Here is a 27,992-nt window from a genome sequence, read left to right on the forward strand (position 1 = left end):
GAGGGTGTGACCAGCCAGCAAGTGTGAAACACCGGGAAGGCCGGGGGTGGGGGGGAATAGGAGCCTATATAAGAAAAAGACCCAGAAATCGGGACTGTCCCTATAAAGTGGGGACATCTGGTCACCCTACTTCCCTCTGCCATCTCCCCCTTTCACCCATGCAGCGCCAGCCAGAGACTCGGATCCCAGGCGAGACCACGTGTCAAGGGGGGGCGGGGGGGGCGCTTCCCACATGCTTTTTGGGCCTGTTGAGAGCACTTTGCGGACAAGAAACTCAGCGCCGTTTGGAACAATCGAGGCATTGCCTCGTCTCGTAACGTCCCCCAGTTTCAAGGCCAAAAGGCGCCGTTAGGCTCGGAGCTGCCTCACGTGGCCGGTCGGAGGGTCTCACCGAATGACACCTGCAGTGAGCCCGTCGGGGAACCTCATTGTAGGCAGATTTCACATCTTGAGGGAAAGAGTTGAGGGGGGGGGGGCTGCCTCCGTTGCTATGGCGTTGGCAGGCGGGGCGCAGAAGCGGGCGCTCGTAGGCTCGGCGCTCGGCCTGTGCCTGCCGGCTCGGGGTCTCGGCGCTCGGCCCGCACGGGGTTTGTCCTGCGCAGCGCGGCGCGGCGCGGCGCTCTAGGCCCCGCGGGACTCGGCAGCGGCGTGTGAGGCGCGCGGCAGGATGGTGAAGCTCACGGCGGAGCTGATCGAGCAGGCGGCTCAGTACACGAACGCCGTGCGGGACCGGGAGCTGGATCTGCGCGGTGAGGCCCCGACCTCGGAGCCGGGAGCCGGGGGCGAGGCGAGGCCTTGCTCGGGGACCGGCCCTGCCCCGGGCGGGGGTGGGGAGAGGTTCGGGCCGGGTGTGTGTGTGTGTGTGTGTGTGTGTGTGTGTGTGTGTGTGTGTGTATAGGGGGGAGGGGTTCGGGCCGGGGTGTGTGAGGAGTAGGGTGACCAGATGTCCCGATTTTATAGGGACAGTCCCTTTTTGGGGGTCTTTTTCTTATATAGGCTCCTATTACCCCCCACCCCCTGTCCTGATTTTTCACACTTGCTGTCTGGTCACCCTAGTGGGGAGAGGTTCAGGCTGTGTGTATAGGGGGAGGGGTGTGTGTGTGTGTGTGTGTGTGTAGGGAGGAGGGGTTTGGGCCGCGGGTGTGTGGGGAGGGGTTCGGGCTGTGTGTGTATCTGTAGGGGGGAGGAGTCCCGCTCGGGGTGTGTGGGGAGAGGTTCGGGCTGTGTGTGTAGGGGTTCGGTGAGTGTGTGTGTGTAGGGGGGAGGGGTTCCGCTCGGGGTGTGTAGGGGGAGGGGTTTGGGCTGGGTGTGTGGTGTGTTGGTGGGAGCTTAACTCCGGTTGCGCGTGCGGGGTGATGTTATTTGTAACGTTCCTTGTTGAACCGGCTGCTTCCACCCTTTCACCCCCCCCGCCATACTGACTCCATCTAACCGTGGTCTGATGCTTTCCCCCCAGGGTACAAAATCCCCGTCATTGAGAATCTGGGTGCCACCTTGGACCAGTTCGATGCCATCGATTTCTCTGACAATGAGATCCGCAAGTTGGATGGGTTCCCTCTGCTGAAGAGGCTGAAAACATTACTGATGAATAACAACAGGATATGGTATGGGGCTATGGTGCTGCAGCATGGGATAGCTTTGGGGTGGGTGTGTGGAAGGAGTCCCGGGGTGCAGCCAGTTTTCAGCGTTGGCTTTTCCTTGTATCATTACAGTGGTGCAATTTACAAATGGTCAATGATTATTTTAATGGAAGAAGGCAGCATGTTGCAATATGGAGCAGCACTGTAGCCTTCTTCATTTTCAGTGTGCTTTACAGGCGCTGATCCTCATAACTCATGGGTCAAGTCAATAAGTATTATCCTCATTTTATGGGCAGGAAAACTAAGGCATAGAGTTTGTGACTTGCTCAAAGCCTCAGATAGTCAGTAGCTTTTGTTTACCATTCCTGTGCTCAGACCAGTGAAAAATGTAAATCATGCTCAGGAAGTTTGGGGCATTGGTAAGTGGAGCACAAAATGGATGTGATCGGAGGTAATTTACAGTAGCAAATAAAAATCCAAACTGTTTTACTTGAAACAGGGTGAATGATTCCAAAACCAAGTGAACCCTTGTACATGTATTATGTCTAAGGGTTAAAATGTGTAGGCATGTTTTTATTATTAAAATTTATTACCAACCTAAATCAGATTTTGATTATTTTTTTTTAATATTAATTTTAGTCGGATCGGTGAAGGACTTGAACAGGCCTTACCCAACCTTCAGGAGATCATTCTTACCAATAATAGCATTGTGGAGTTGGTAAGTTACTTATTAAAAAATTGATCAAATCAGTTGAATTGTGCACATATTTGTATATGATGTTGTTGTTACATGGCATTTTTGAAAGGTGACTAAAACTGCTTTAATGTATTAATCACAGATTATCTTTTCTCGAGGATAATTTTTGACATGCAGTGAAACATAAGATGTTACTGATAGAAGGTTTTTCTAGGAAAGGCATAACACAGTAACATGTAAATAGAACTATTTGCATGCATAAAAGTTAAGTGTGTGCAGGATTGTGTATGGGACTGTGGCCTTCATTAGACTGTACTGTTTGAAGTTGGATATTGTGTTGTTTATTACAAAAAGGTCAGACTTTTCTTTAATTTTCCAGTTTGATTAGGATCATGCCTCTTTTACACTTTTACGATGTAAAATGGGCATGGAACTTTAAAAGAGAATAGGAAGCTTTCACAAGGGTCACTTCATTGCTTTGCAGTTAAACAGCTCCAGGTCTAAACACACAGACTGAAAGAAGCAAAATCTTGTGAATTAAAAAAACCTGAAACGCTCATTGTGTAAACTCTTTTTTTCATGGCTGTTCAGGAATCTTGCAATATTTTTTCCTAGTTTCTATGTTAGCATTCACAAGCCTGTAATGCAAACGGTTTTATTATATACCCTCTTTAGGCTAAATTTTGTCCTCAATTATTACACCTGTGCAGCTCCATTAGCATTGCACAGGCATAAATAAGGGCAGATTTTAGTCCTTGGTGTGGGACTTGAGGCAGATTTGAAGTCCTTGATGGCATGGTTAGGCCTTGCCTACACTACAAAGTTTTGTTGGCAAAAGTTATGGCACTTTAATTAAAACACTTTAATTAAAACTGCTGTTCCATGTCCACACTATGCTCCTTGTGTCGGCAGAGTGCATCAGCAGTAGCAGCTCTTGCATCCATACAGAGAGCAGTGCGCTGTGGTGGCTGCAGGGTGCTATGGGAAAGATTTGAAATGCCTCCATGGGGCTGGTACAGCGTCACATGTTGCAGGTTTCTCAATCCCATTGTTCCATGGGCATCCTAATAGATTGTCAGCCGCTTTTCAACTGAAATGGGTGTGGGGAGAGTTGTGTGTCTGGGGTGGGGGAGAGAGCAGGCTGACCGACCTGTCCTGAGGCAAGAGAAGGGGAACACCCCACCCCTCCCTGGTCAGCCCCCGGCTCTGCTCCTCACAGCAGTCTCTCCCGAAGCAGCCCACTCTGCCTGCCTGCCTATGGTTTTGTGATTCCGAGTTCTCCCACAGCCTCCTCAGCTGCAGGGGGCAGCATCCTGAGCAGCTCTGTGAGCTGAGGAATGTCAGAGCAGCAGGGCAGTCCATCCCCACAGCAGCAGTCTGCCTGCCCTTGTGTTACTAGTACAGAACAGAAGCATTCCAAGATGGCAGATACTTCCCAGAGCTTTGAAAGGGGAGGAGCGCATGCTGCAGGGCAGCAAAGATCAAAACAGTCAGGGCAGGCATTGTGGGATACTGGTGGAAGCCAGTTATGTGGACAAAACAAACAGCAGTGTCTACACTGATGCTTTGTCGCTTTAACTTTGTCGCAAAAAGCTTTACGCCTCTCGTTGAGGTGGTTTTATTTTGTCGGCAAAACAGAGTTTTGCCACCAAAAGTAGCTTTGTAGTGTGTAACCTCCCTTGTTTTGTTGGCAAAAGGCAGATTTTGCCACCAAATCTCTGTAGTGTAGACAAGGCTTTATCTGCTTAAGCCTTATCTCCATGTGCTATTTATGGCCTAAGACTAAAATTTATTTTACCTCTTCCCTTTCTCCCCCCCCCCCCCCCCCCATTATTTTTAAGGTATTTTTATCCTAATGATATTCAGAACATTTAAGAGCAATTATTTCTTGAATGAAGGTTTATGCACCATGAGTACTTGAGATATTGTTAAGTACTTTGTTTATATTTCTAGAAAAAATATTTACAGGTCATTGTAAAAAATTACGCTCTTTCATTTGGCCAACTTTAAAAAAAAATAGTTTGAAATGAACATGGTCTTTATCCTTTTTTATAGTCAGATATCCTTTACAGTACCCCATACTACCAACCATTTTTGCTTACCCGCTATTTATATGAGTGCTTGGATACGCTAGAGGCTAATGATCTTCCATTACAAGTTTTGGACTCCTGTTAAGTTAGAACAGGGGTAGGCAACCTATGGCACGTGTGCCAAAGGTGGCACGTGAGCTGATGTTCAATGGCATTCACACTGCCCCGGTCCTGGCCACTGGTCCGGGGGGCTCTGCATTTTAATTTAATTTTAAATGAAGCTTCTTAAACATTTTAAAAACCTTATGTACTTTACATATAACAATAGTTTAGTTATATATTATAGACTTATAGAAAGAGACTTTCTAAAAACATTAACATGTATTACTGGCACGCAAAACCTTAAATTAGAGTGAATAAATGAAGACTCGGCACACCACTTCTGTGAGGATCTTACCCACGAAAGCTTATGCTCCCAATACTTCTGTTAGTCTTAAAGGTGCCACAGGACCCTCTGTTGCTTTTTACACTTCTGAAAGGTTGCCGACCCCTGAATTAGAACATAAGAACGGCCATACTGGGTCAGTCCAAAAGTCCATCCAGCCCAGTATCCTGTCTTCTGACAGTGGCCAATGCCAGGTGTCCCAGAGGGAATGAACAGAACAGGGAATCATCAAGTGATCCATCCCCTATGGCCCATTCCCAGCTTCTGGCAAACAGAGACTAGGGACACCATCCCTGCCCATCCTGGCTAATAGCCATTGATGGACCTATCCTCCATGAATGTACCTAGTTCTTTTTTGAACCCTATTATAGTCTGTTTTAAGATTACTTATTGTGTTCCCATTATTCAGGGTGAACTGGATCCTTTGGCAACGATTAAATCACTGACTTACCTGAGGTATGGAACCTTAATGTGTATGAACAGATCTTTTTAATGTACAGTTATACTTGCTTTTATAAAAATCTTACATATTATCTTATGCTTACTATTAGCCACTGACTTAGTTCTTTGTTTTGAAATGGCTGGTTTTTCCATTGGACCAGGCATGTGTTTAAATGATGAATCAATAAACAAAATGCCCATTAGTCTACAAAAAATACATAGTTTTTAATGAGTGAAATTCTTCAGTTGCCACCAAATCTGTCAAAGTAAATAGGAATTAGCCATTATGTTTATATTAAGTGTGATGTAAGCAAACAACCATCTCTATTGTATATTTTACCTTCTCAGAATTAAAGTTTGAGATCTATTGTTTCAAAATTCTCTAGATTAAATCTAAATCACATGCTGTTCAGCAGAGGGAATTGCATCAAGCCAGGAGTTCAATAAGAGATCATGAGCTAGAATCGGGGTGGGGGGAATGGAAAAGTTCAGATTTTTTTTTTTTGTTCTAGATATATGATCGATTACAGTTGTGTTTGTGTTTTCATTTTGAGAAGTGTTTGAACTTCTGTGCTAAAATCTTCTATAGTAAGATTCACTAAGCTGGTAAACTAGACTCTTAAGAACAAATTTTCACTCTTTCCTAGAGATCAAGAGCAGTGTTACTGCATTTATTTAGTGTGCAATCTTAAAGTTTAGCATGCAACTTCTTTAAAAGAAGCAGTCTCTTGTATTCAGAATGTCTTTAACATCTTTCTTTACTTCATAGTATTTTAAGGAACCCTGTAACAAATAAGAAGCATTACAGATTATATGTAATCCACAAAGTCCCACAAATCAGAGTGTTGGATTTCCAGAAAGTGAAACTAAAAGTAAGTGGCATTTTTCCTAGCCTCTGCGTAATTAGGATCTTTGAGTTAGACATTTGTTCTTGTTTTATTTGATTGAAAATTTAATGGTGTTGCAATTTGTGCCCTCCCCCTGACCCACCAATGTTTGTAAGCTACATTTACATCAATATTGGTGTCTAATGAAATACATACTTTGGGGCAGCTTTTACTTTACCAGTTCATTGTTTCAATAGCTTAATTAAATAGCTTAAACCACCAGTGTTTAAGTACAGTTTGGATCTTCTCTGTCCTTTTTAGTGTTCTGAGTACAGCAGCAGATCGTTAGTGAAAGAAATAGGAAATCCTCACACAAACCTCTATTCCATCTGAGGACGAAAAGGTGGGGAAGAACTTCCTCTGGGAAGTGTCTGAGACTGCCATACTCAGAGTTTAAGCCTTTTTCTAATTGTCAAAGTGCTTCTAAATCTAGTGTTGAGACACCAGTCTTCGCTGATCCAAGAAGTCTTCAGTCTATTTATTTTCAAGGAAAGAAGCTATGCAAAATGCACATGATGTTCCTATTGAAATTAACTTTGTGTGTGTGTGTGTGTGTGATATCGCTGTAGGAGCGTCAGGAGGCAGAGAAAATGTTCAAGGGCAAACGGGGTGCACAGCTTGCAAAGGATATTGCCAAGAGAACAAAAACGTAAGATAAAGAGAACCAATTTAAACTGGCATTTGCCTTCAGAAACACCACTTGGGTTTCCCTGTGCAGCAGTAGAGAGTAAATTTGAAATACCATTTGCTAACAGGATGTCTTAATATCTCTGGTAGTGTGTCACCAGATACGCTGGCTCCAAACATCCTAGTCTTGGATGGTGGTGAATACCATTGCTCAGAAACACCTTTTTTTTTAAAAGGTGACTTCTCATTACAGTCTGTGCAGCAGAACTCAGCTGTTCAGCAACATCCAAGTTAATGGCTTAAATCCAATGCATAATCTTCTTAATGCAGGAGGCCTGTTTCTCTTCATGAGCAGATAAAAGGGTGGGAGGTGGGGAAGCTGACCTGCTGGTGTTTCTGAAGGAGGCAGTTCTTCATTGTATCAGTTTGTTAACAAAGATAAGATACTACACTTGATTGAATGCAATACTTCCAAAGTTAAAACTTTGGAAGTTAGAGAAGCAGATGTCATTCATAGGGATGCTAATAATATGCCTTTATTTTTCTTTCAAGTTTCAATCCAGGTGCTGGCTTGCCAACTGACAAAAAGAAAGCTGGGCCCTCCACAGGAGATGTTGAAGCAATTAAGGTAACATTTGTAGGACGTGATGTACAGGGAAAACCGAAGTAGGGAAACTGCCTAGGATCAGAAATGTAGTGATGTTAGGTGCCCCCCTTACTGGTAACTGCTTACTCATAACTTTCCAAAGTAACAGAGGAAAAATGTGTTCTGATCACTTATATACTGTACCTTTTATGTTCTGGGTTTCTTGTTGCAGAAATCTGTGACGTTTTATTGGACTTCCTTCTTTGTGTCCTTTTCTTGATCTTAGTGACATCTTGTTCTCAGTTTAGATTTGATCACAGAGTAAGCCAACATACTGTATCTCTACAGTGCAATTTTAGTTGACTGTTCTTGAAGCAGATGTTTTTTACATATTAATTGCAGCAGCTTGTTAACATGTTGAATGAGTATTGATCAGCTTGTTGGTCTTCCCCTTTTAGAATGCCATAGCAAATGCTACAACTTTGGCTGAAGTGGAGAGACTCAAGGGTTTGTTGCAGTCTGGTCAGATACCCGGCAGAGAACGAAAAACAGGTAATCGTATACTTTTGTTACTTTTCTGTTTTGTCACAGAGTGATTCAGTAATATAAACAGCATGAATCAGAAGCATAACTTTTAAAACTTTGCCTGAAACTTGACATAATCTCAATCAGTGGGTTGAGGTAGATGGGTTATGTAGTTGGAGATGGTTAAAAAAGAATTGGTGTCATCAATCAGTCTGATTCTATTTCCAAAAAATTAAAAGGATGTAACAAGGGGGTGGATATTTCATACTGCATAAATCAAGAAAGATAAACTTTTAGACACAGTGAAAGGATGCAGGAATATTAATCCCTTTTAGATGGAACACTTGTGAAGTATAGTTGAATTTGACTAAAATCATTTGTGCAAAATTTGATAACCTCAAATACAGAAGCTTAATTTTCTGGGTCAGTTTGCTGACCATAAAGATGCCAGGTAATGTGACCTTTTTAGACAGTAGAAGACATAGACTATGGGGAGTTTCTCAGTGGGAATAAAGCAAGCTGCATATCAGACTAGGCAGTGACAAGGTCAGATGTTACCATGGGTATAACTCAAAACTGTGCCGTAAAATAATTGAACCAATAACTGTAGGTGAATGTGAGGATCTTCAAATCATATACCCCATCTGAAAAGTGGGGATAAAGAGATTAGTGTCTGTAAAGTCTTAACAGGTATTAAATAGCTCTGATGTATCCATTTTGTAGGACCCACAGAGGAAGTTGAAGAAGAGATGGAAGAAGACACAGTTCCCAATGGATCTTAAATGGTATCTTCAGGTGATCTGAAGAACGTGTAGTATTGTATCATTGTCTATGAATACATTTCCATGTTGACATAGTGTTAAGTTAATAACATTACCCCTTTTACAAAATGTATTTTTGTTACCTGAGGCGCTTTAGAAGTCCTGTTGGTGTGTTTGAAATTTCCATTGTAAATTTTATACTGTACATGAAGTCAAATAAAACACCATTTCCTTTCTCTGCAGGCGTTATTGTGACAATTTATTTTCCGTGGGCCTAAAATGGATTTAATATCCTCGTCTTCCTTGCGTTTCTTCCAGTTGCCTTTTCTTTAACTCACCCTTGATATTTAGTTACTGGTGAAATTTTTATTTTTTTTATTAATGGAGATATCCCATCTCCTAGAACTGGAAGGGACCTTGAAAGGTCATCAAGTCCAGCCCCCTGCCTTCACTAGCAGGACCAAGTACTGATTTTTACCCCAGATTCCTGAGTGGCCCCCTCAAGGATTGAACTCACAACCCTGGGTTTAGCAGGCCAATGCTCAAACCACTGAGCTATCCCCTCTGTCTTCATATGATTTAAACTGTCAGTTATTAAAATACGAATATAAATATTGACAGTGCTATACACAACTGTGGGGAAAGCAAAAAATTACACATAAATAAACTGCCCATGGTCTATATTTGGTTAGCTAAAATGTAATTACCGAACTTTGAATTTAGTCAGTTGGCTAACCCTTATTTTCTTTTGAAAAAACGAGGAGTCCTTGTGGCACCTTAGAGCGGGGTTCAGCAACCTTTCAGAAGTGGTGTGCCAAGCCTTCATTTATTCACTCTAATTTAATTTAAGTTTTCGCGTGCCAGTGATACATTAACGGTTTTAGAAAGTCTCTTTCTATAAGTCTGTAATATATAACTAAACTATTGTTGTATGTAAAGTAAATAAGGTTTTTAAAATGTTCAAGAAGCTTCATTTAAAATTAAATTAAAATGCAGAGCCTCCCGGGCCAGTGGCCAGGGCCTGGGCAGTGTGAGTGCTACTGAAAATCAGCTCGCGTGCCGCCTTTGGCACGTGTGCCATAAGTTGCCTACCTCTGCCTTAGAGACTAATAAATTTGTTAGTCTCTAAGGTGCCACAAGGACTCCATTGTTTTTGCTGATACAGACTAACACGGCTGCTACTCTGAAACCTAACAACAACAAAAGTTATGCAGCTGTTAACTAGGGCCAAGACCTCAGTTTTGCGCTATCCAAAGATCACAGTACCAGCAGTCATTTAGGTCATTGGTTCGTTAATTCAGCAGTCATCCTTCTCATCAGCACTCATGCAACTTGGTAATGGGAAGCTGTCTCCCATCTACGAAATGACCCTAGGAGATCTGTGTAACTTCTGTTAGCATAACTGCAGTATGTATAAAATCAACCATTGTAAAGATACTGCAATGTTAGAGCTCCTAAACCTCTTGCCCCACAATGCCTTTTCAGTCACCATGCTTGAAGCATGCCTTTAAAAGGTCTGAGTCAGCTAGACTCCAAAAGAGTAGTATGCTGAGTGCTCTGGCATGCTTATGCAGCAACACTCATGGTCGCAGGCTCTTCCCCTTGCAAGCCAAACCAATGAAGCAGTAGACTGTCTGTCTGCCTGGGTGTAACGAACTAATGCCATCAAAAAGAAAAACAGGACAGATGTGCCTTGGAGCAGCCTGATTAGGGGCAGAGGGGTGGTGGCCTAGGTAAGAGTGAGCATGTGCCAGTGATGCATAACGTTAAAAACACCAATCTGCTGTTCAGAGCTCTGTTGAAGGACAAGTAGTAGAGAGTCCTAAAATGACATGCAGCCGTACAGAAGAGCAGCGGGGGAGCGGACCCAGGAAGCTAGGATGAATGTAGGCAGAGAGTATCTAGAAGCCGCAACTGGGGAACCTATCTGGGAAATGAACAGCAGTCAGCTGTCTGAGAAGATCGGCAGCCAGCAAAGGCACTAAGAGATGAAGAATAGGGAGACTTGTTCTTAAAAACTGATGCTAGTGCAAAGGAGGCTTGAAGTGAGGGCTGGGTGTAACCAGTGCCAAATCATGGCTGTCGGGGTGTAAAAGAGTAGGTCACAAGGGCTGGCAGCTCCTGCAGTGAGGGATGCACTAGCAAATGCAGAGAGAGGAAGAAATGCTCAGTTCTTCCAGGCCAGTACCAGCTATTGGCAGGCCCTCTTCCTGCAAGTCACAGCCATTGCACACAGGGATGCAGATCTCCCGAAGTCCAGGACTGGGCCATGGCTTAAGAGACAGGGTCTTGGGGCCTCCACCGCCTGCAGCCCCTGTGGCAGCTGCACCCATCACTCATTCCCCGGGGCGGGCAGCTGGAATCCAGGGGCGGAGCCTGGGGCAGTAGTGATAGATCCGGGCTCCTCAGACTCAGAGCACCTCTTCCCTTTGATTGGTCTAGGGATACCCTCGCTCCGCTTCTCGATTGCTTATCATTGGGCTGAACGTCTGACAGCCCGTGCTGATTGGTTTAAGTTTTGGCCTCCCCCCCTATCGCTTGATTGGCCGCAACTTCGATCCCTCTTCTTTTGATTGGTCTCTGCCTCGTCTCTTTACTGACCGCCGCCCCCTGATCTTTCTTGTATCGCGATTGGCCAGCAGCAGCAGCGCTGTTTTCTGATTGGGGGAGCCTCTGGCTACGTGTCGCCTAGCTCGAGGACGAGCCCCGGGGGGCGGTGCCGGCTCCCGGAAGTGGCGCTCAGCCGGACTGGCGGAGTGAATCCGGCTCGCGGTGAGGGGAGGCCGCGTCCGCCGCGATGGATCTGGGCGGGGGGGCGCCGGGTCCCGGCAGGCCCGCGCTGGAGGAGGAGGGGATCCAGGCCCTGCAGCAGTCGGGTGAGAGGCCGGGCGGGTCGGGGCCCCGGGCTGGGGCTGGGGCTGGGGCGGCCGCCCTAGGGCCGGGCTCGGGGGGTAACGCCCGCCCCGACGGGGCCGGGTCGATCGTGAGGGGGGATGGGCGCTGGAGCTAGCACCGACCCCGGGGGCTGCCTCCCCCCCAGCGCGCAGCCTGCCCTGGCCCGTGGGGGTGGCGAGGGGTGACAGGCCCCATACGAGTGTGTGGCGATGGGCCCACGGAGCCTCTTCCCCGGCAGCGAGTGGGAATCCAGCCCCAGCCTTGGCACCTGCGGCTTGACGCGTCCGTCTCCTCTCTCCCCAGTGGGCTCGCTGCTGGCCAGCTACGGCTGGTACCTCCTCTTCGCCTGCATCGCCGTCTACCTCGTCGTTCAGAAGTTGGCTGAAAAGAGGAGAGCCCAGAGGAGGACCCGACCCGAGGCAGCTGGGGTGCCGCTTGGTTTGTAAATCTCCGTTGGCTCTGGGGTGGTACATTTGCTTGCCCCGGGAGCCTTCCGCTATTTAGATCAGCGGTTCTCAAACTGGGGCTGCTGCTTGTGTAGGGAAAGCCCCTGTCGGGCCGGGCCGGTTTGTTTACCTGCCGCGTCCGCAGGGCCAGCCGATCGCGGCTCCCACTGGCCGCGGTTCGCTGCTCCAGGCCAATGGGAGCTGCTGGAAGTGGCGTGGACCAAGGGATGTACTGGCTGCCGGACCTGTGGACGGGGCAGGTAAACAAACCGGCCTGATCCGCTAGGGGCTTTCCCTAAACAAGTGGTGGCCCCAGTTTGAGAACCACTGATCTAGATCCTTTACAGTGGGTCCTTGTGCGTAATATCTCGGAAGGCTTCCCAAAGTCATGGTTATTGGTAGAATATCAGACCTGTGCAGGGCTTTAATAAACACCAATATGTAGCAACGTTCTTTTTCTAAGGATCTTATGAACTAAAACAGATGTGATACCCAAGGCAACTTTTCAGGCGTCAAAGGTGCAGAGCCCTCATTGGCGAGGAGATCAGTGGAGGAAGGCTTAGTGAAAGATCTGGCTTTGAAGACTGGGAAGGCTTTGCCAAAGATGGAGGGTGGCCTGAAGGGAAAAGGGAGAAATAAAGGAAGCAGTGAGGATAGGTGCTGCAGGAGAGCATAGAGTTTGGGGATAGTGGGTCTTGACTATGATCTTGAAAGCGACGTGTTCTGTATAGTGACATAGATGATACTGTGGTGCCCAAATACTTCAGGGTTCGTCACTACGGAAGTTGAGCACCTTATAGAATTGACAGAGAAACTGCAAGATGTTTGATATGCTTTGCAAACCCGCCTGATTAGTATTTGCCAGTCACTTCCTTCTTCATATTATCCCTTAGCACCATCCACTTCCTACGTAATATGAGTAAATAGTTGCCTGCTATGTATGCTATCTTATCTCTTGAATTGTGGCTCTAGGTTGTAAATTGTATGCAGTTTTGTATTCCAGGTTTTGTTTAAGTTGGATTCAAGCTACTGTAAAGCAGGAGGTACACTTATGGTGCTCTGTAAAGAGTAATTGTTTGGCACTGACTCAGGCTGGCGCACTGGCAGCATGGAGCCTATTAACCCACCTATTGCCTTCCCGTTGCATGCTGGCTTTCTTTAATAGGGATAACTGGATTTCACTGTGCAATGAAACCATACAGGAATCTTTTTTCTAAAAATTGTATTCCATTGTTGCAGGCTGCAATGGAAATACTAAGTCACAGGAAAAAAATTGACATGCAAAACATGCAGTATTCTACCCAACTACTGCTGAAACTTCTCTAGCCAAACAATTGTTTATTCGTGATTTAATACATATTAATATACAACTCATGCATATAAAATGTTAATACAGGGAAGTTTTATAAATAGAAAATGCTGAGTAAAATATCTGAGGGTTTTTGTTTTTCTTGGAAGTCAGCCTTTTCCCCTGTGACACTTACAAAAGGCAGCAGGGAAAGAGGTGGATACAACAGGTGGTCTGTCTCAGGCTGTCTGCTTTCTCCTTGGAGGAAGAGTGTATAATATCTTCATAAATCATGCCTCTGTTGACAGAGCGTGTTGGATCTTTCACTTTATTGTTATGATGAGACAAGCGGGAGCAATTGGAAAAGGAATGGGAGGGAGTCTGGACTGGTTTGTTAATGATTCCTAATAGAAAAAGAAGAACAGGAGTACTTGTGGCACCTTAGAGACTAACAAATTTATTAGAGCATAAGCTTTCGTGGACTACAGCCCACTTCTTCGGATGCATAGAAGTGGGCTGTAGTCCACGAAAGCTTATGCTCTAATAAATTTGTTAGTCTCTAAGGTGCCACAAGTACTCCTGTTCTTCTTTTTTGCGGATACAGACTAACACGGCTGTTACTCTGAAACCTAATAGAAAAAGTTCTGTATGTAGATGAAAGTGGATTCTCGCCAAGAGTATGGGCAAGTAGTTCTGAAATAATTCTTACCAACCAGTGTCAAACACTAGAATGGCAACTTTAAATTGTTGATGGGTGGGTTAACTTTAATGGGTTAATGATCATTCCAAAAATTCTAATTGGGATCCGCAGTTGGATCAGTATATAAGTTATTGGAAAAGATTAATTACAAAGTAAGCTTCAGCTACAGTTTCTTCCAGAGCAGCTATAAAGCTGTATGGTTACACTTCTGTATCAAGATTCTTTGAAGATGATCGTTTTGCCAACTTTTTTTTCCGTGATCTCATAGAACCTGATGATGTGGTGAGACGGCAGGAAGCTCTGGCAGCCGCTCGCTTCAGGATGCAAGAGGAGTTGAATGAACAAGCTGAAAAATTCAAAGAAAAGCAAAGACAGGTAATGTGAGGGCCAGGAGGACATTTATTTAGCTCTTTAATTTGCAGTCCAGTATTTATTGATACAGAGTAGGTTTATACCTGACCAAATTGTAGAAGATATGTGAACTCCTGGATTTCTTCCATATTCTGTTTGGAACAGAAGGCTTGGAAGATTACCCATGGCTTAAGGATCAAATGGTGAAGACTGACAATGTATTCCATTTCTATTACTTCAAAGACTTTTGGCATAAGGAGAACAGTTGTCTTAAGCCCAAATGCCGAAGTGCTTGGTTGAGTTGAAGCTTTGATGATCTTGATCAGTCAAAATGAATAGATCTTGCTAATATGCAGGAAATTAATTCATGCTGGACTATTTCCACTATTTGTTCTACTCCTTCCTGAAGTAACTGACTTAGTTAACACTTTTTTTCTCCTAAAACATACAATAAGAGAAAACTCTCTATAGGCCTGATTCTTTAAAAAGTCAGGCTTGGAGGCAGTGACTGTGATAGTGTGTGCAAACCCGGTTTTTGTGTATGCAAACGGATGCTTACACTGGCTATATTAGGATGCCAGTTAATTACACAATTGCACATGGAATTTGTATGCTCAATAGCAAGCTTAATTTTTCAGGAAATTCTGAGTGCCAGTGCAACTCCGTGAGGCCTTAAAAAGCTGTAGAGTACAACTTGCACTAATGAGGAATACATAATTCAATGATGCTGTCTCCTAGGTAACAGCATAGGAAAGCTAATAATCGGAATAGCAGTAAAGAACCTCACTAATCCTAGGTCACTTTATTTTCTGCCTGCAGTCAATAGAGGTGGTAATATCTCTTTGTAAGTAATCTTCAAGTGTCGGAGTCCCTATCAGTGTAGTTTGCTATTAGAAGAAATCCTGATAGCCAAAGTCTAATAGAAAACTGTGTTCAGGAATAGCTATCTTTGAGGAAATCTAATCCAATGCACTTAGACCGAGTATTTAGACTGAGAGAGCCTTGCTTTCTTTGATTCTGGACAAAGTGATATACCTCTTTTCCTATCCCTTCCTTAAGAATAAGGAAGTCTAATATGTTAACCATTATCCTGTACTGCCTATTAGATAAATTACTTTAAGAAAGATTCCGGTGGCATTTTCATATGCTGATAATTCTGTCTATTCCATGTGGAAAATATGCTTTATTCTGCTTTTCAACACTTCATTTGAACAATATGTTTTCTTCCACCAAAAGCCTCTGATATTTTAAATGCCTTCATATCCACGTTTTGTAAAGATTTGCTTTTGAGAAGACCTTTTTTTTTATATTCTAAAATCTAGTTAGCTCTTTACTTAGCATTTCATTTTATTCTTTCAAATTGTCTTAGCACATGGAAAAGAGGTGCAGCTATGATTTAAAGTCATATTCTTTCCCATCCCTGTGCAGTGTGGGTGGAAAGACTTGGCTATTACTACTTTAGCTAAGGCAAGGAAAAGTAGGAATTGTATCCGTTTTGTTTCAGTGTTTGGTTTATGATTTTTTTTCTATGCTAAAATGGCAGCACTTTAGCTATTGGCTTTTTGGGGATCGTTCCAGTTAATTATACAGTCAAACAGTGTTACAAATTCTTTTCCCCCACCCCTCAGCTTGAAGAAGAGAAGAGAAGGCAAAAGATAGCCATATGGGAAAGCATGCAAGAAGGAAAAAGCTATAAAGGAAATCTGAAACTGAACCAGGTAACTTTACTCTTCTTAAACATCACATGTTGCAGCAAATATCTTTAGTTAGATAACTAGCTGAAAACTACAAGTTGACAAGCTCTAAATAATTTTCATTTGTCTGAACAGCAAGAAATAGAATCCGCTGCTTCTGCCTCGTCAACAGTCCCGAAGCCTAAACCTAACAAAAAGCCTTTGCGAGGAGGTAGTAAGTATGAAACCTGGGTGTCTGTCAGTTATGGAAAATGAAATACTTGTTCGCCTATCTAGATGGTTATTTTATACATGGGTGATTTCTCTTTTTGTTGAGACAGAGGGTAAGCTTTGATTCTCGATACGGAACATGTCTTGTTGGAGGATTCGTCTATTTGTAGTCAATACAAAGTCAGTTCAACTTTTTTGTAGCTACGTTCTGCTAAATGTTATGGGGAAAAATCTCGGGGCCTTTCGTATGTTTCTGTGTGGGGAAACCTGACAGTATTACAGCCCTTTAAGATAACTTTTTTAGCATGACTCAGAGACGCTGTCTCCTGATATCAGAAAATATAGATTCTTATTAACTTTTTTTTTGGGGGGGGGGGGGAGAACTTCTTTTGGTCAGGGTAAATAAAAGGAGCCATGGCATGCCGTCTGGTCTTTTTGTGTGCATCTCCGAGCACTATTTTTTTAGATACTTCTCTTCTGCCATTTGTTTTATTTTACGCAAATGTAAGTGTAATTTTAGTTTAATACAGCATTTCATTTGCCTGACTGCTCAGAAGCCACACTGATTGAGCCATGATATCACTACTATAGATAAAAGCCACACAGCCAGTCTCTTCTTTTCCTCCCCTCCTATATACAATGCACCTACTTTCCCTAATAATAATAGCCTAATTTGGGACCAATATTCTAATTGGTGATTGTCCAGATGATTCTACCAGTGAATGTACAAATGCAGAAGGAATACACCTTGAGAGTACAGCAGTGAATAAGTTACAATAGCTGCACAAAGAACCTGCACAACTTTAATAGGTTTAGTCAATAGTTCATTTTACTATTGAGTTGAAAATCCTACTTGAATGGGAGATTGACTGCCATCAATGCCAAACACGTTGTATGTTGTTTATCATCAGCATACTCTAGTAGTCTGTTACTGTGGAATGCCTAGCATTAAAACTGTTCTGAACAGGAAATGAGAGAATAACAAAGAATGGGCCGCAGCTAAGCTACGAAATTTCATAAAATCAGTTGGCTCCTTCAGTCCTTTCCCTACTGCCACCTGTCCTAGCTTCATCCCAGGCAAAACCCATGCTTAAATTACAGATTATGGAATTAGATGGCTATATTCTGCTCGTGAGGTAAACAAGGGTCAGTTGAAGAATCCTGCTGGCTGTTCTAGTTGCTGAATAAAATTCTGAAAATAGAGCTTTTAGTTGTCCAGTGAACAAGATAACTTCTGTAATGATGGGGAAAGTAGTGGAGGTTTGAATGGAATAGGTTGATATTGAAAACTGTTCAGTCAGTATAGCAGAGAGTAGTAATCTGCCTGCTGATCATGTGTGGACAAAATAATTAGACAAGAGACATTTGCAAGCCTGTATCTTTCTTTCCCAAGTGTACCCTTGTAAAAGGTAACTGGATCTGGTATTTATCATCTTAGGAAATCCAACTAAAACTCAGTGTCTATGTCTGGTTTATCTTATGAAATGGGAAAAGTAAATATAAAAACAAAATTGTCAAACCCATGGGGATAAGAGGCATGCCCTTCTCTAACACCAGTAGCAATACTACTTCTTTGCTTCTGTCAGAAGTTTACTTTAAACAGGTTACAGAGTTTAACCTCGCAGCAAAAAAATGAAGTTTAATGCTCTGCAATAATGAATGAGCAGTGCTACCTCTGTGATGCAGACTTTGTGTAGTGTTATCACTGCAAACTACACATCTCACTTGTGCATTTTGGAAGCCCTGTGAGTCTTCTGTCACTTAATTTCTCTGTTGGAGTGAGCCAGACTTGTGAACTATGAATGCTGTATTGTGATATGTAACCTTCTAAAATCGCCAAACTTCAGTTACTGATGACATGGACTGTAGGATTGTGTTACAAAATAAATCCTCTAACTCTCAATTGTCCATATTTTTAGTATTCCCTCCTCTGTCGTTGCAGGTTATAATCCTTTGTCTGGAGAAGGTGGTGGAACCTGTGCTTGGAGACCAGGTCGCAGAGGCGGCCCATCTTCAAGTGGATGAGGCTAACCTTACTGGTGTCTAACGACACTAGCAGGTCTAATCTGACCCACTATTCAACTGCTTGCAGCTTGCATGTCACCGTGACTCTTTGGGGGCTTGGTTTAGTACAGGTGTAGACTTAGAAACAAATGTACATGACACACAGATTTTAATGTGACAGCTAAAAGCCCTGACACACTATCACACACAGGAAAATGGTTTATCCTTTTTTAACAGACTGAAGATTATACAGGGAGCAGAATGTCAATCAACAGTTGTCTTTCGCTTTTTCTAGAGAAGAAGCATGGTCTACAGCTAAAGCACGTGACTCAGTCATGAAGTCTGGCTTCTATGCCTGGCTGTTCAGCGGACTGCCTGTGTGACCCGAGGCAAGTTCCTTAATGGTCTGTGCCTCAGTTTACCTCTGTAAAATAGGGATGTATACCTTCCTCACGGGGCAGTGCTGTGGGGCTTAATTCATTAATGTTCATAAAGTGCTTTGAGATCTTTGGCCAGAAGGTGCTATAAGAGACCAAAGTGCTATCACTAGTCTAGGTAATCTAATTTTACAAAACTCTCAGTGGGCACCTACAACTCCAGTAGAACTGGAGTTTCAAAAAACCTGGGTGAGCTACAATAACCTACTATTGTAGTGGGGAGCACAAAGGCATATGGGTGACAGAGACCTGTAAGAATAGGGCTTGCCTGTATGATATTTCCATTCCTGGGGGCACTTCAAAAAGTCTGACTTAATGTTTCTGTTGGTTACTAAGTGCTAAATCTTTCAGTGGGCGACTTCGAGCATGGCTCCAAGGGCTCAGATGTCATGGGTTTAGTACAAAATTCCAATTATTATAGATGAGTCTCTGTGACAAGCTGCAGTGAATGATGTTGTCCTTATAAATGGTAAACAAACCAGTGAGGATCACTGATAATAGACAGTAGATGGGGGTTTCTTTCTCTATCTTTTTTTATTTCAACAGCTTTGTAAAACGAAACACTGTAAATATTGAATATCATTGGAAATAAATTGTTAACTTAGTATTTGCAATACTGTGGTTTTTACAGCATCTTTTTACATAGGAGGTACCTGTTCTAGTTCAATAGATGTGTCTAAAGCAAGATACTTCCTGAACTGTGTGGCTATATTTTTTTTGACTAATTCTACTTTAATGCTTGGCCTGACATTTTGATGGCGCCTCTCATTGATTTTTTTTTTTTTTAAACCCTTTTAATTTTAATGGGGGGCTATTTCAATGCCGAATGTCCATTTTCTAATAAATAAATAAATCGCCTTCAGGCTGAGACCAAATTGGGGAAAATATCAGGCTAAAAACTAAACGCTTCAGAAAGTTACAAATGATGGAAAATGGGGTAAAACAGATCCTCGGCAATTGAATCTTGTCCAACCATTACAATTGGAGAGCTTCTGCTGAAAAACATATGGCAAGGGCCTTGTGCTTTCAAATGGTTGGAGAAGGTCAGTAGCTCTTTCCAGGCTGTGGTCAATGATCTCTGGCTTTTTGGGGTGGTGGAAATATCTCGGGCTGGTTAACTTGAAAACTAAAAAGAACAGGAGTACTTGTGGCACCGTAGAGACTAACAAATTTATTAGAGCATAAGCTTTCGTGGACTACAGCCCACTTCTTCGGATGCATACATACAGCATACTTCTTCGGTATGCATCCGAAGAAGTGGGCTGTAGTCCACGAAAGCTTATGCTCTAATAAATTTGTTAGTCTCTAAGGTGCCACAAGTACTCCTGTTCTTTTTGCGGATACAGACTAACACGGCTGCTACTTTGAAAACTAAAAGATCTTCAAATAGAAGAACAATACTTTATTACTTCTGTTGCTCTGATCTTGCAGTGGGATCCATTCATAGTGACCCCTGTGCTGATGACATCAGTGGGAACCTGCATGAGTCTAGTAGTCCCCAGGCAGGATCAGGTCTTTCATCTGGAGGCCACTAGAGTAATTTACTGTACCATCTTGCTTCACTCCACCAGAGGCACTGCAGAAATCTTCCATCATGGGCTGATGGCCTGGCTGTCTTCCATGCTGAATAGCTCAGCTGGATACAGAAGCCTGTTCTGTACCCTGCTGTCGGTCTATGCTGTGTGATGGTTACGGAACATCTGTGCTGAAAAGAGTCTACAGTTTGCAAATAAGTTTAGTTCCAGCCTGTGTAAATTCTACATGCTCTAAACAGTAAGTGAAGAAAGAGTGTAGGCTCTTCATCCTTTTTTTTTTGGCATATATTCAGTTGTGTCGGTGGACATAGTGTTGAGCCAAAGGCAGCTGATTTATAAGTGTCCCACCCTCTTCAGTACTTTGTCAGAGAACTGAGTGGCTTTGGCTCGTCCTTCTTTGTGTTTCTTGCAAGATGAAGCATGAGAAGTTCCCATCAAAGGCATATGGCAAGTAGCCACACTTCTCTGATCTCTTTATTTTGAGTTAGTATGTACAGTGGCCTATTTCACTAAACTAGCTTAAAGCCCCTTGCAAAATTGTGCTTCTAAACACACACTTGAAGACCCTTCACTGCTATTTCTGCTTATTTGTATGGATATTCCATTTGATGAGTTCACAAATCTTTATAGCGACTACCCCCTACAGCTTATGTTCCCAACTTTCAACCACTGACCATAAATGCAATATTCCGGCAACGTGTCATTTAATCTTGTGAGCTTTAAAGTCCCTAGTCAGGAACTGGAAGAGTGAAGGATCTCCCAGTGTTAGTCTGCTCCCATTACATATGTCGTTTTGATTTTAGCTTGTAAAGGATGTATCTAAATGCATACAGAATGTGCAATGAGAAGGCTGTTAATATACTATCACAACCATCTTTTCATTTCCTGGCCTCTGTGCTTAGATTCATACCGTCAAACGTCCCTTAGTATGTGTGTGACATGTACTGTTGTGTGAGGCATTTCACTTCTTGGGGTTTTTCATTTTTGAATAAAGCAAAGGAAAGTGGGAGGCCAGGAAAAACTCCATTGGTAGATTTTGAAGATCACCCATCACGGGAGTAAACAGGGTGACAGGGCTGCCTTCAGACCCCCATGGTTGAGCATGAGTGAGTTTTCCCTAAGTCTGGGTTTACTGGGCAGCAGCGTGTGTTCACACTGGGATACTATCTTCACCATAGAAAGCGACATTTAATTTTGAATGAAAGGTGCAAAATGCCCCAAACTACAAAGATTCTAAAGAGGCAGAATCAAAGGGGGGTGGGGGAGTAGGGAGGCTTCCTTTGCACTCACCTTGTTCCCAGACTCCTGCTTGTTTTGTTTTTGTTTAAAGGTAGCTTTTTTTCCTTAAAAGATCTTTACTGAGCCGCTTCTCGGCTCTATGAGCTAAGATCAAGCGTAGTATCTGTTCTTTGTGAGCTGTGCACTGCTCCCTCACTGTGTCAGGACCCCATTCGGGGCAGGCAGTGGGAATGTGCGTTTCACTGAGCTCCCTGGTCACTGGAGCTAGGTGAATGATTGGGCAGAGAAGATTTGCTTCCATGTCTCCTCCCTTCCAGCCAAGTGCCTTAATTGCCAAGCTAACGGGGAGCTCACTGTGGCACAATGAAGATTTGTGTTTATACAAAATGGAACAGTTTCAAGAGGAGTGACTGAGAGTAGCCCACCCTAGAATACCCCTGAGCCCAGTGGTTAGGATGCTCACAGGAAAGCTGAGTTCAAGTCCCCTCTCCAGAGTGGGGATTCAGCCCTGGTTTTCCTACATCCCAGCAAATGCCCTCATCATTGGTTAGAAGGGGAAAAGTACCCTCTCACTCTCTTTTCTGAAGCTGGCCTTGAAAAACTTTTGCCCAGTCAAAACTAATCAGATCAAATTCACAAGCAGTTTTCATGGGTGACCAGAACTAGTCTTTTCTGACAAACAATAAACGTTTTGCCCATCCCTACTAGTAATGCCAATTTTTGTTCCTTCTTTAGCAACTGAGATGCCCACTGAGCATGGAGGAAGTTTATTTAGTTGCTGGTAACTTTAAAAACCAAAAAAACCCACCTTAATCCTCAGGTCTGTGAAACGTGCCAAATTTGAGTGCTCTTGAATCAGTCATTTTTGAGTTAATAGCGAGCGAGTTAAAAATCCTCCTCCCTCCCCACCCGCCCACTTTATATTTGTTTTTGGCTTGCAATTACTCAAACAGCTGGAAACTTTTTCCCTCAGACATCTAAAAAGCAGATTAATTCTGGACTGAAAGCAAATATGGAAAGTTTTAGCCCAGAGGGAGAATTATCCAGAACTACAAGTGGGGTTATAACATAACTGTGGAGTGCCATGCTCCTATTGAAGACCATGTCAAAATTTCAACAAACTTGCAATGCTACAGGATCATTCCCTAAATTCATTGGATTCAGCAAACACAACAGTGTTCTCTGGTTTAAATGCTTATAGCTTAATGACTGTTGTGATTGCACTGTTGTGCATTTACTGGAGATATTTCGCTGGCAGAGATTATATTGTAAAACATTAAAACTGACACTTATTTTGCTAGAACAATACAGAGTTTCCAGTTCACACAAATACTGTTTAAACCTCCAAGTATAAGACACCCTTGGGGTAGAATTTCAAAGGCATAAAGGAGTTAAGTTTGTGCCTTTGAAAATCTCTTTCCAAGGTGTTAGGTGCCGTAGAAATATAGCTAGACTTGAAAGAGAGCAGTTTTGACTAAACTTTCATTGGGAAGGGTTCTCAGGCCCAGGATGGAATTGCTGGTCAAAACAGGACAAAGACACATTCCAGAGCAGCCGAGCCATTCGGGCATGATGGGGAGACCCAGCTTCAAGTCTCTGATATACCAGGGACTTGAATGTGGTTTGCCCACTTCCCATCTGAGTGCCCTAACCCCCAGGCTATTGGCTGCTCTCCCACAGGGGGCTGGTTTGTTTTGGGTTCTTTGCAGAACTATTTGAACGGTCTTGGTTTCACTCCACATTATAATGGAATGCAATGCAGAATTTTGCGTAACTGAATTCTTGTTTTCCAGCCAGCCCTCCACATAAGTAGCCTGCCTCTTGCAGTAAAACAAGTTCCGCCGTGTTTTCTAGAGTTTTGTCCAGTCTAATTTTGAAGTTCTCGGTGAGGTGAGGCTTTCAGTGCTTCCCTTGGTAGATTAGTCTATGGCAGGGGCAGACAACCTATGGCACACATGCCCGAAGGCGGCACGGGAGCTGATTTTCGGTGGCACTCACACTGCCCGGGTTCTGGCCACCGGTCCGGGGGGGGCTCTGCATTTTAATTTAATTTTAAATGAAGCTTCTTAAACATTTTAAAAACATTATTTACTTTACAAACAACAATAGTTGAGTTATTTATTATAGACTTAGAGAAAGAGACCTTCTAAAAACATTAAAATGTATGACTGGCACGTGAAACCTTAAATTAGAGTGAATAAATGAAGACTCGGCACACCACTTCTGAAAGGTTGCCAACCCCTGGTCTATGGTCTAGTTGATTTTAACCTTAGCCAGTTTTCTGTGATACTCATCCTTTTCTTAGGAAGAGAACTTCTAGCACTAGTTGGAGCTCATAGTGAAGGGGGTAGCCAGGGGTCAGAAGGAGGGGGAAAGTACTCTATTAAGTTCCACTGAAAGCTAAGCTTCATGCTCTCATGATCTCTGAATACTGCTCATGGGGGACTTGCAGAGCTTTACAATGGATGAAATCTTCCCCTGTGCAGAAGTTCTGCACAAGGCCTAAGCAAGGTTTAAGTGGGACCTAATTAGTAGTACATACCCATAGAAGCCCTGCACCAGGTTTATGTCTACACTGCAGCAGGAAGTGAGCCTCCCAGCGTGGGTAGAAAAACTTGTGTTAGCTGGTCTCAAGCAAAGCACTTAAATAGCAGTGCGGATGATGTGGCTTGAGCAGCAGCTAGGGCTCCCTGGCCCACGCGACCCCCAGATCTGAGCTCAGGTGTCTAGCGTGAGTCTGAGTCAGAGCTGTAATGTCCACACGGCTCATTTTAGCCGGCTAGCTCAAGCCCTGCTAATGTGAGTCTGTCTACCCAGTCTGGGAAGCTCGCTCTCAGCTGCAGTGTAGACGTCCTATGCAGGAGGACTTCACCTAATACAATAGTCCCTCTATTTCCCTGCATGTTTTATTAGCAATGAAATGCGTAACAGTGTTGACTTTTAAATCATCGCTACGCTTTTTAGTCCACGCCCCCTGGAGCTTAATGAGGCATGTCCCACCTTGGTTGTTTCCGGCTGGCTGCACATGATGGCATCATAGAAGATTAGGGTTGGAAGAGACCTCAGGAGGTCATTTAGTTCAACCCCTGCTCAAAGCAGGACCAATCCCCAACTAAATCATCCCAGCCAGGACTTTGTCAAGCCTCTAAGGAAGGAGATTCCACCATCTCCCTAGGTAACCCATTCCAGTGCTTCACCACTCTCCTAGTGAAATAGTTTTTCCTAATAGCCAACCTAGACCTCCCCCACTGCAACTTGAGACCATTACTTCTTGTTCTGTCATCGCTGAGAACGGCCGAGCTCCATCCTCTTTGGAACCCCCATTCAGGTAGTTGAAGGATGCTATCAAATCCCCCCTCACTCTCTTCTTTTCTGCAGAGTAAATAAGCCCAGTTCCCTCAGCCTCTCCTCATAAGTCATGTGCCCCAGCCCCTTAATCATTTTCGTTGCCCTCCACTGGACTCTCTCCAATTGTCCATATCCTTTCTGTAGTGGGAGGCCCAAAATTTGATGCAGTACTCCAGATGTGATCTGACCAATGCTGAATAGAGGAGAATAATCACTTCCCTCGATCTGCTGGCAATGCTCCTACTAATGCAGCCCAATATACCGTTAGCCTTCTTGGCAACAAGGACACACTTCTGACTCATATTCAGCTTCTCGTCCACTGTAATCCCCAGGTCCTTTTCTGCAGACCTGCTGCTTAGCCAGTCGGTCCCCCCATCAGTTGGCATTCCATTGACTGGTGAAGATGTTGGCTTTGTCTATGTTAGGAAGTAGCTCTTTCCTGCAGTCGGTTTAGCTGAGGCAGTGCTGTGTGCAGTTGGTCCTTATCTGCACTTACCACAGTCAGCACCAGTACTGGCGAACAGATCACTGATAAGCACTCTTGGAAATGGTGCTATTTTCAAGTGTGAAAAAAGCTTGTTTGCAACCAGATGAGCTGGGGGCTTGGCTTTCTTTAGAACAAAAGCTTAGATTTGGGAGCACGACATGCAATGGAAAAGTACCCTATGCAATGGAAAAGTGTGACCTGCCCCACATCCACTTCGGGGGGGGGGGGGGCAGTGCAAGCTTCCAACCAGAGAGCTCAGCTGTCCCAAACTTGACTACCTTGCCACACATCCCACTCGAGATTCCCACTCACAAACAGAGTGCTTTTGTGACCTGATCAAGGCCCAGATCCTCCAAGGGTAGGAGGTGCCTAACTCCTATTGATTTCAATACCTTTGAAGATCAAGGCCCAGTTGTCTAGCCCAGTGTTTCCCAAACTTGGGACGCCGCTTGTGTAGGGAAAGCCCCTGGCGGGCCGGGCCGGTTTGTTTACCTGCTGCGTCCGCAGGTTCGGCCGATCGCGGCTCCCACTGGCCGCGGTTTGCTGCTCCAGGTCAATCGGAGCTGCGGGAAGCGGCGGCCAGTACATCCCTTAGCCCGCACCGCTTCCCGCAGCTCCCATTGGCCTAGAGTGGCGCAGGGCCGCCCGGGGGGTAAGTAGGGCAATTTGCCCCAGGCCCCTCAGGGGCCCCCACGAGAATATAGTATTCTATGGTATTGCAACTTTTTTTATGGAAGGGGCCCCTGAAAATTGCTTTGCCCCAGGCCCCCTGAATCCTCTGGGTGGTCCTGGAGCGGCAAACCGCGGCCAGTGGGAGCTGCGATCGGCCAGACTTGCGGACACGGCAAATAAACAAACCAGCCCGGCCCGCCAGGGGCTTTCCCTACACAAGCAGCGTCCCAAGTTTGGGAAACACTGGGCTAGAATAAGGCCCTGCTCAATTCACTTCCAGTGGGGACCTACAGGTGAATTTAAACCTCTGGTTCTTAACCTCTTCCTGCAAGCACCTGCCATGATGGATTGACAGGTAGGCAGCCCCTATTCCGACTCCTTTCACCATGCCCCGCTCCATCCATGCTCTCTTCTCCTGTGCATTTTTAACTTCTGCCTCTGTTTTCCCTCCCTGTTTGTTGCCTTGTGGTGACCGCTACCCGAAGGGCACACTGCATGGAGTGAGGCCTTCGAGAGGCTGAGCTGGGCTCTATGAGAGCAAAAAGAAGCCCGGGCAGCACCCAAAAGGGCTCTCTGAGGTTATGCTGACCATGGAAATGTTTTACTGTCTTGTGATGTTCTGCAGCTTTGTTTCGGAGACAGCAAATCCTTCGGAAACAGACTGATGCCTGCCCCGGGGAGAAGTCTGAAGGAAAGGATTAGAAGGTACAGTTTGTGATCAGCTGCCTCAAACTCAGTCTGCTTCATCTCCACTGCTTCCCCTTCTTTCACTACCGCCCCCTCTCTTTAGTGATCTCACTCATCACCATTCCCCCGAGGACACGGTGCATAGCAGATTCCGATTGGCTGCTGACATTTTATGGCAAAAAGGACATGGTCAGTTTTGTGGGGTGTGACATGTTTTGAGGGCAAATTCTGGGAATTTTCTCTTTTCCTTTTTAAAAGGGAATGGAGGGAAAATCAGGAACGTGATCTTTGAGAAGACACGTTGTAAATGTGCTTCCTGTTTTTAGTGATCTCCTGCTGTACGTATGAACGCTAGAGGATGGTGTCAGTGGGAAACACTACTACTAATAAAAAAAAATAATAACAAAACCTTCGTTGAAAGCTGTGACCTGACCATCTCGCTGCTACAAGTATCTTCTCCTGTAAGCCCAGCACAGCAGTAATGGCTTTTGTGTTTAACCAGACGTACAAACACTGTTTGCCCTACTGCTTAGGTATAAGACACCCCAGGCACTGTGTCCCCAGCTGTCACTTCTAAAATATATATTTTCCAGACACTTCCAAAAGTTAAACGAGTCTGTTCTGAAAGAAGGGTAGTCAAATGCATGAAACCAAGTTTCCTTTTGTGAAGCAAGGTCTGAATTGTTGTAGTGATCAAATGCAACAGCGGTCTCTTCTTTTCCTGCCGGAAGCCCATGGAGCCTATTGCTGCATTACTATGTCAGACCATAGGAGGGCAGCATTGTTCCAGGTTTCTGGAGAGTAACAGCACAGTCGCTAATCAAACGGGCTGATAGGCTGACAAATATGCCACAGGCCTAACATCTTGTCATCCCTGTGATTCAAATGAGAGGAGAAGCTGGGTTTGGTCAGTGTCCGGACTGGGGAAGGCTGAAGAGAAGAGCAGTGAGTGTTGGAAGTCTGGAGGGAGCAGCAGGCCACCGGCACTTCAGCGGCTGCTCTACCACACCGCTGCATTCTTCAGTGGCAATTCGGCGGCCGGTCCTTCCCTCCGAGAGGGACTGAGGGACCCGCCGCCAAATTGCTGCCGAAGACCCGGACGTGCCATCCCTTTCCATTGGCCGCCACAAGCACCTGCTTCCTGTGCTGGTGCCTGGAGCCGGCCCTGTGCATCACCCAGGAAAACACAGCAATGCTGGAAATATTGTGACGCAGACAAGTATTACTAGTTGCCCAATTAGATTTTTCTAACATGACTCTGTTATCTTGAATATGTGAAGTGTGCTCATTTTCCAGTGTCTGAAGAGTTTTAAAGAATTGGTTTGAACACTGATTACCAAAGAACTGTAACAATTAGATTCCTAGAGCAGTTAAAACCTACTCTATTTCTTTAACTCCATCACTTAAAAAATAGTAAAGA

General features: G+C 44.3%; 2 protein-coding genes across 3 annotated transcripts; both read left to right on the plus strand.

Moving 5' to 3' along the window:
* Positions 1-565: 565 nt before the first annotated feature.
* SNRPA1 (small nuclear ribonucleoprotein polypeptide A') lies at positions 566-8,815 on the plus strand. The gene is made up of 9 exons (XM_005294821.4): positions 566-749; positions 1,457-1,604; positions 2,220-2,298; positions 5,162-5,208; positions 5,963-6,065; positions 6,650-6,729; positions 7,260-7,335; positions 7,752-7,845; positions 8,542-8,815. The coding sequence occupies exons 1-9, from the start codon at positions 668-670 to the stop codon at positions 8,598-8,600; spliced, it is 768 nt and encodes a 255-aa protein (XP_005294878.1). The 5' UTR covers positions 566-667; the 3' UTR covers positions 8,601-8,815.
* Positions 8,816-11,245: 2,430 nt separating this feature from the next.
* On the plus strand, positions 11,246-19,209 carry SELENOS (selenoprotein S). 2 transcript variants are annotated; one of them, XM_008165478.4, is made up of 6 exons: positions 11,246-11,455; positions 11,778-11,912; positions 14,177-14,283; positions 15,888-15,977; positions 16,089-16,167; positions 18,106-19,209. In XM_008165478.4, the coding sequence occupies exons 1-6, from the start codon at positions 11,377-11,379 to the stop codon at positions 18,186-18,188; spliced, it is 573 nt and encodes a 190-aa protein (XP_008163700.2). In that variant the 5' UTR covers positions 11,246-11,376; the 3' UTR covers positions 18,189-19,209. The 2 variants fall into 2 exon arrangements, with proteins under 2 accessions (XP_008163700.2, XP_023958671.2); XM_024102903.3 differs by having other exon boundaries at positions 11,280-11,455; positions 16,089-16,164.
* Positions 19,210-27,992: the final 8,783 nt, after the last annotated feature.

The sequence above is a fragment of the Chrysemys picta genome, chromosome 10, assembly GCF_011386835.1.
Source record: "Chrysemys picta bellii isolate R12L10 chromosome 10, ASM1138683v2, whole genome shotgun sequence".
In the NCBI taxonomy this organism is placed as follows: Eukaryota; Metazoa; Chordata; order Testudines; family Emydidae; genus Chrysemys; species Chrysemys picta.

Bases quoted from the DNA above. Each gene is read 5' to 3' on its own strand.
- SNRPA1 (XM_005294821.4), top strand. From the start codon at position 668: ATGGTGAAGCTCACGGCGGAGCTGATCGAGCAGGCGGCTCAGTACACG. The intron at 750-1,456 runs GTGAGGCCCCGA...CTTTCCCCCCAG, and splicing joins CCGGGAGCTGGATCTGCGCG to GGTACAAAATCCCCGTCATT. The intron at 6,730-7,259 runs GTAAGATAAAGA...TTTTCTTTCAAG, and splicing joins ATTGCCAAGAGAACAAAAAC to TTTCAATCCAGGTGCTGGCT.
- SELENOS (XM_008165478.4), top strand. From the start codon at position 11,377: ATGGATCTGGGCGGGGGGGCGCCGGGTCCCGGCAGGCCCGCGCTGGAG. The intron at 11,456-11,777 runs GTGAGAGGCCGG...CTCTCTCCCCAG, and splicing joins CCAGGCCCTGCAGCAGTCGG to TGGGCTCGCTGCTGGCCAGC. The intron at 11,913-14,176 runs GTTTGTAAATCT...GTGATCTCATAG, and splicing joins GGCAGCTGGGGTGCCGCTTG to AACCTGATGATGTGGTGAGA.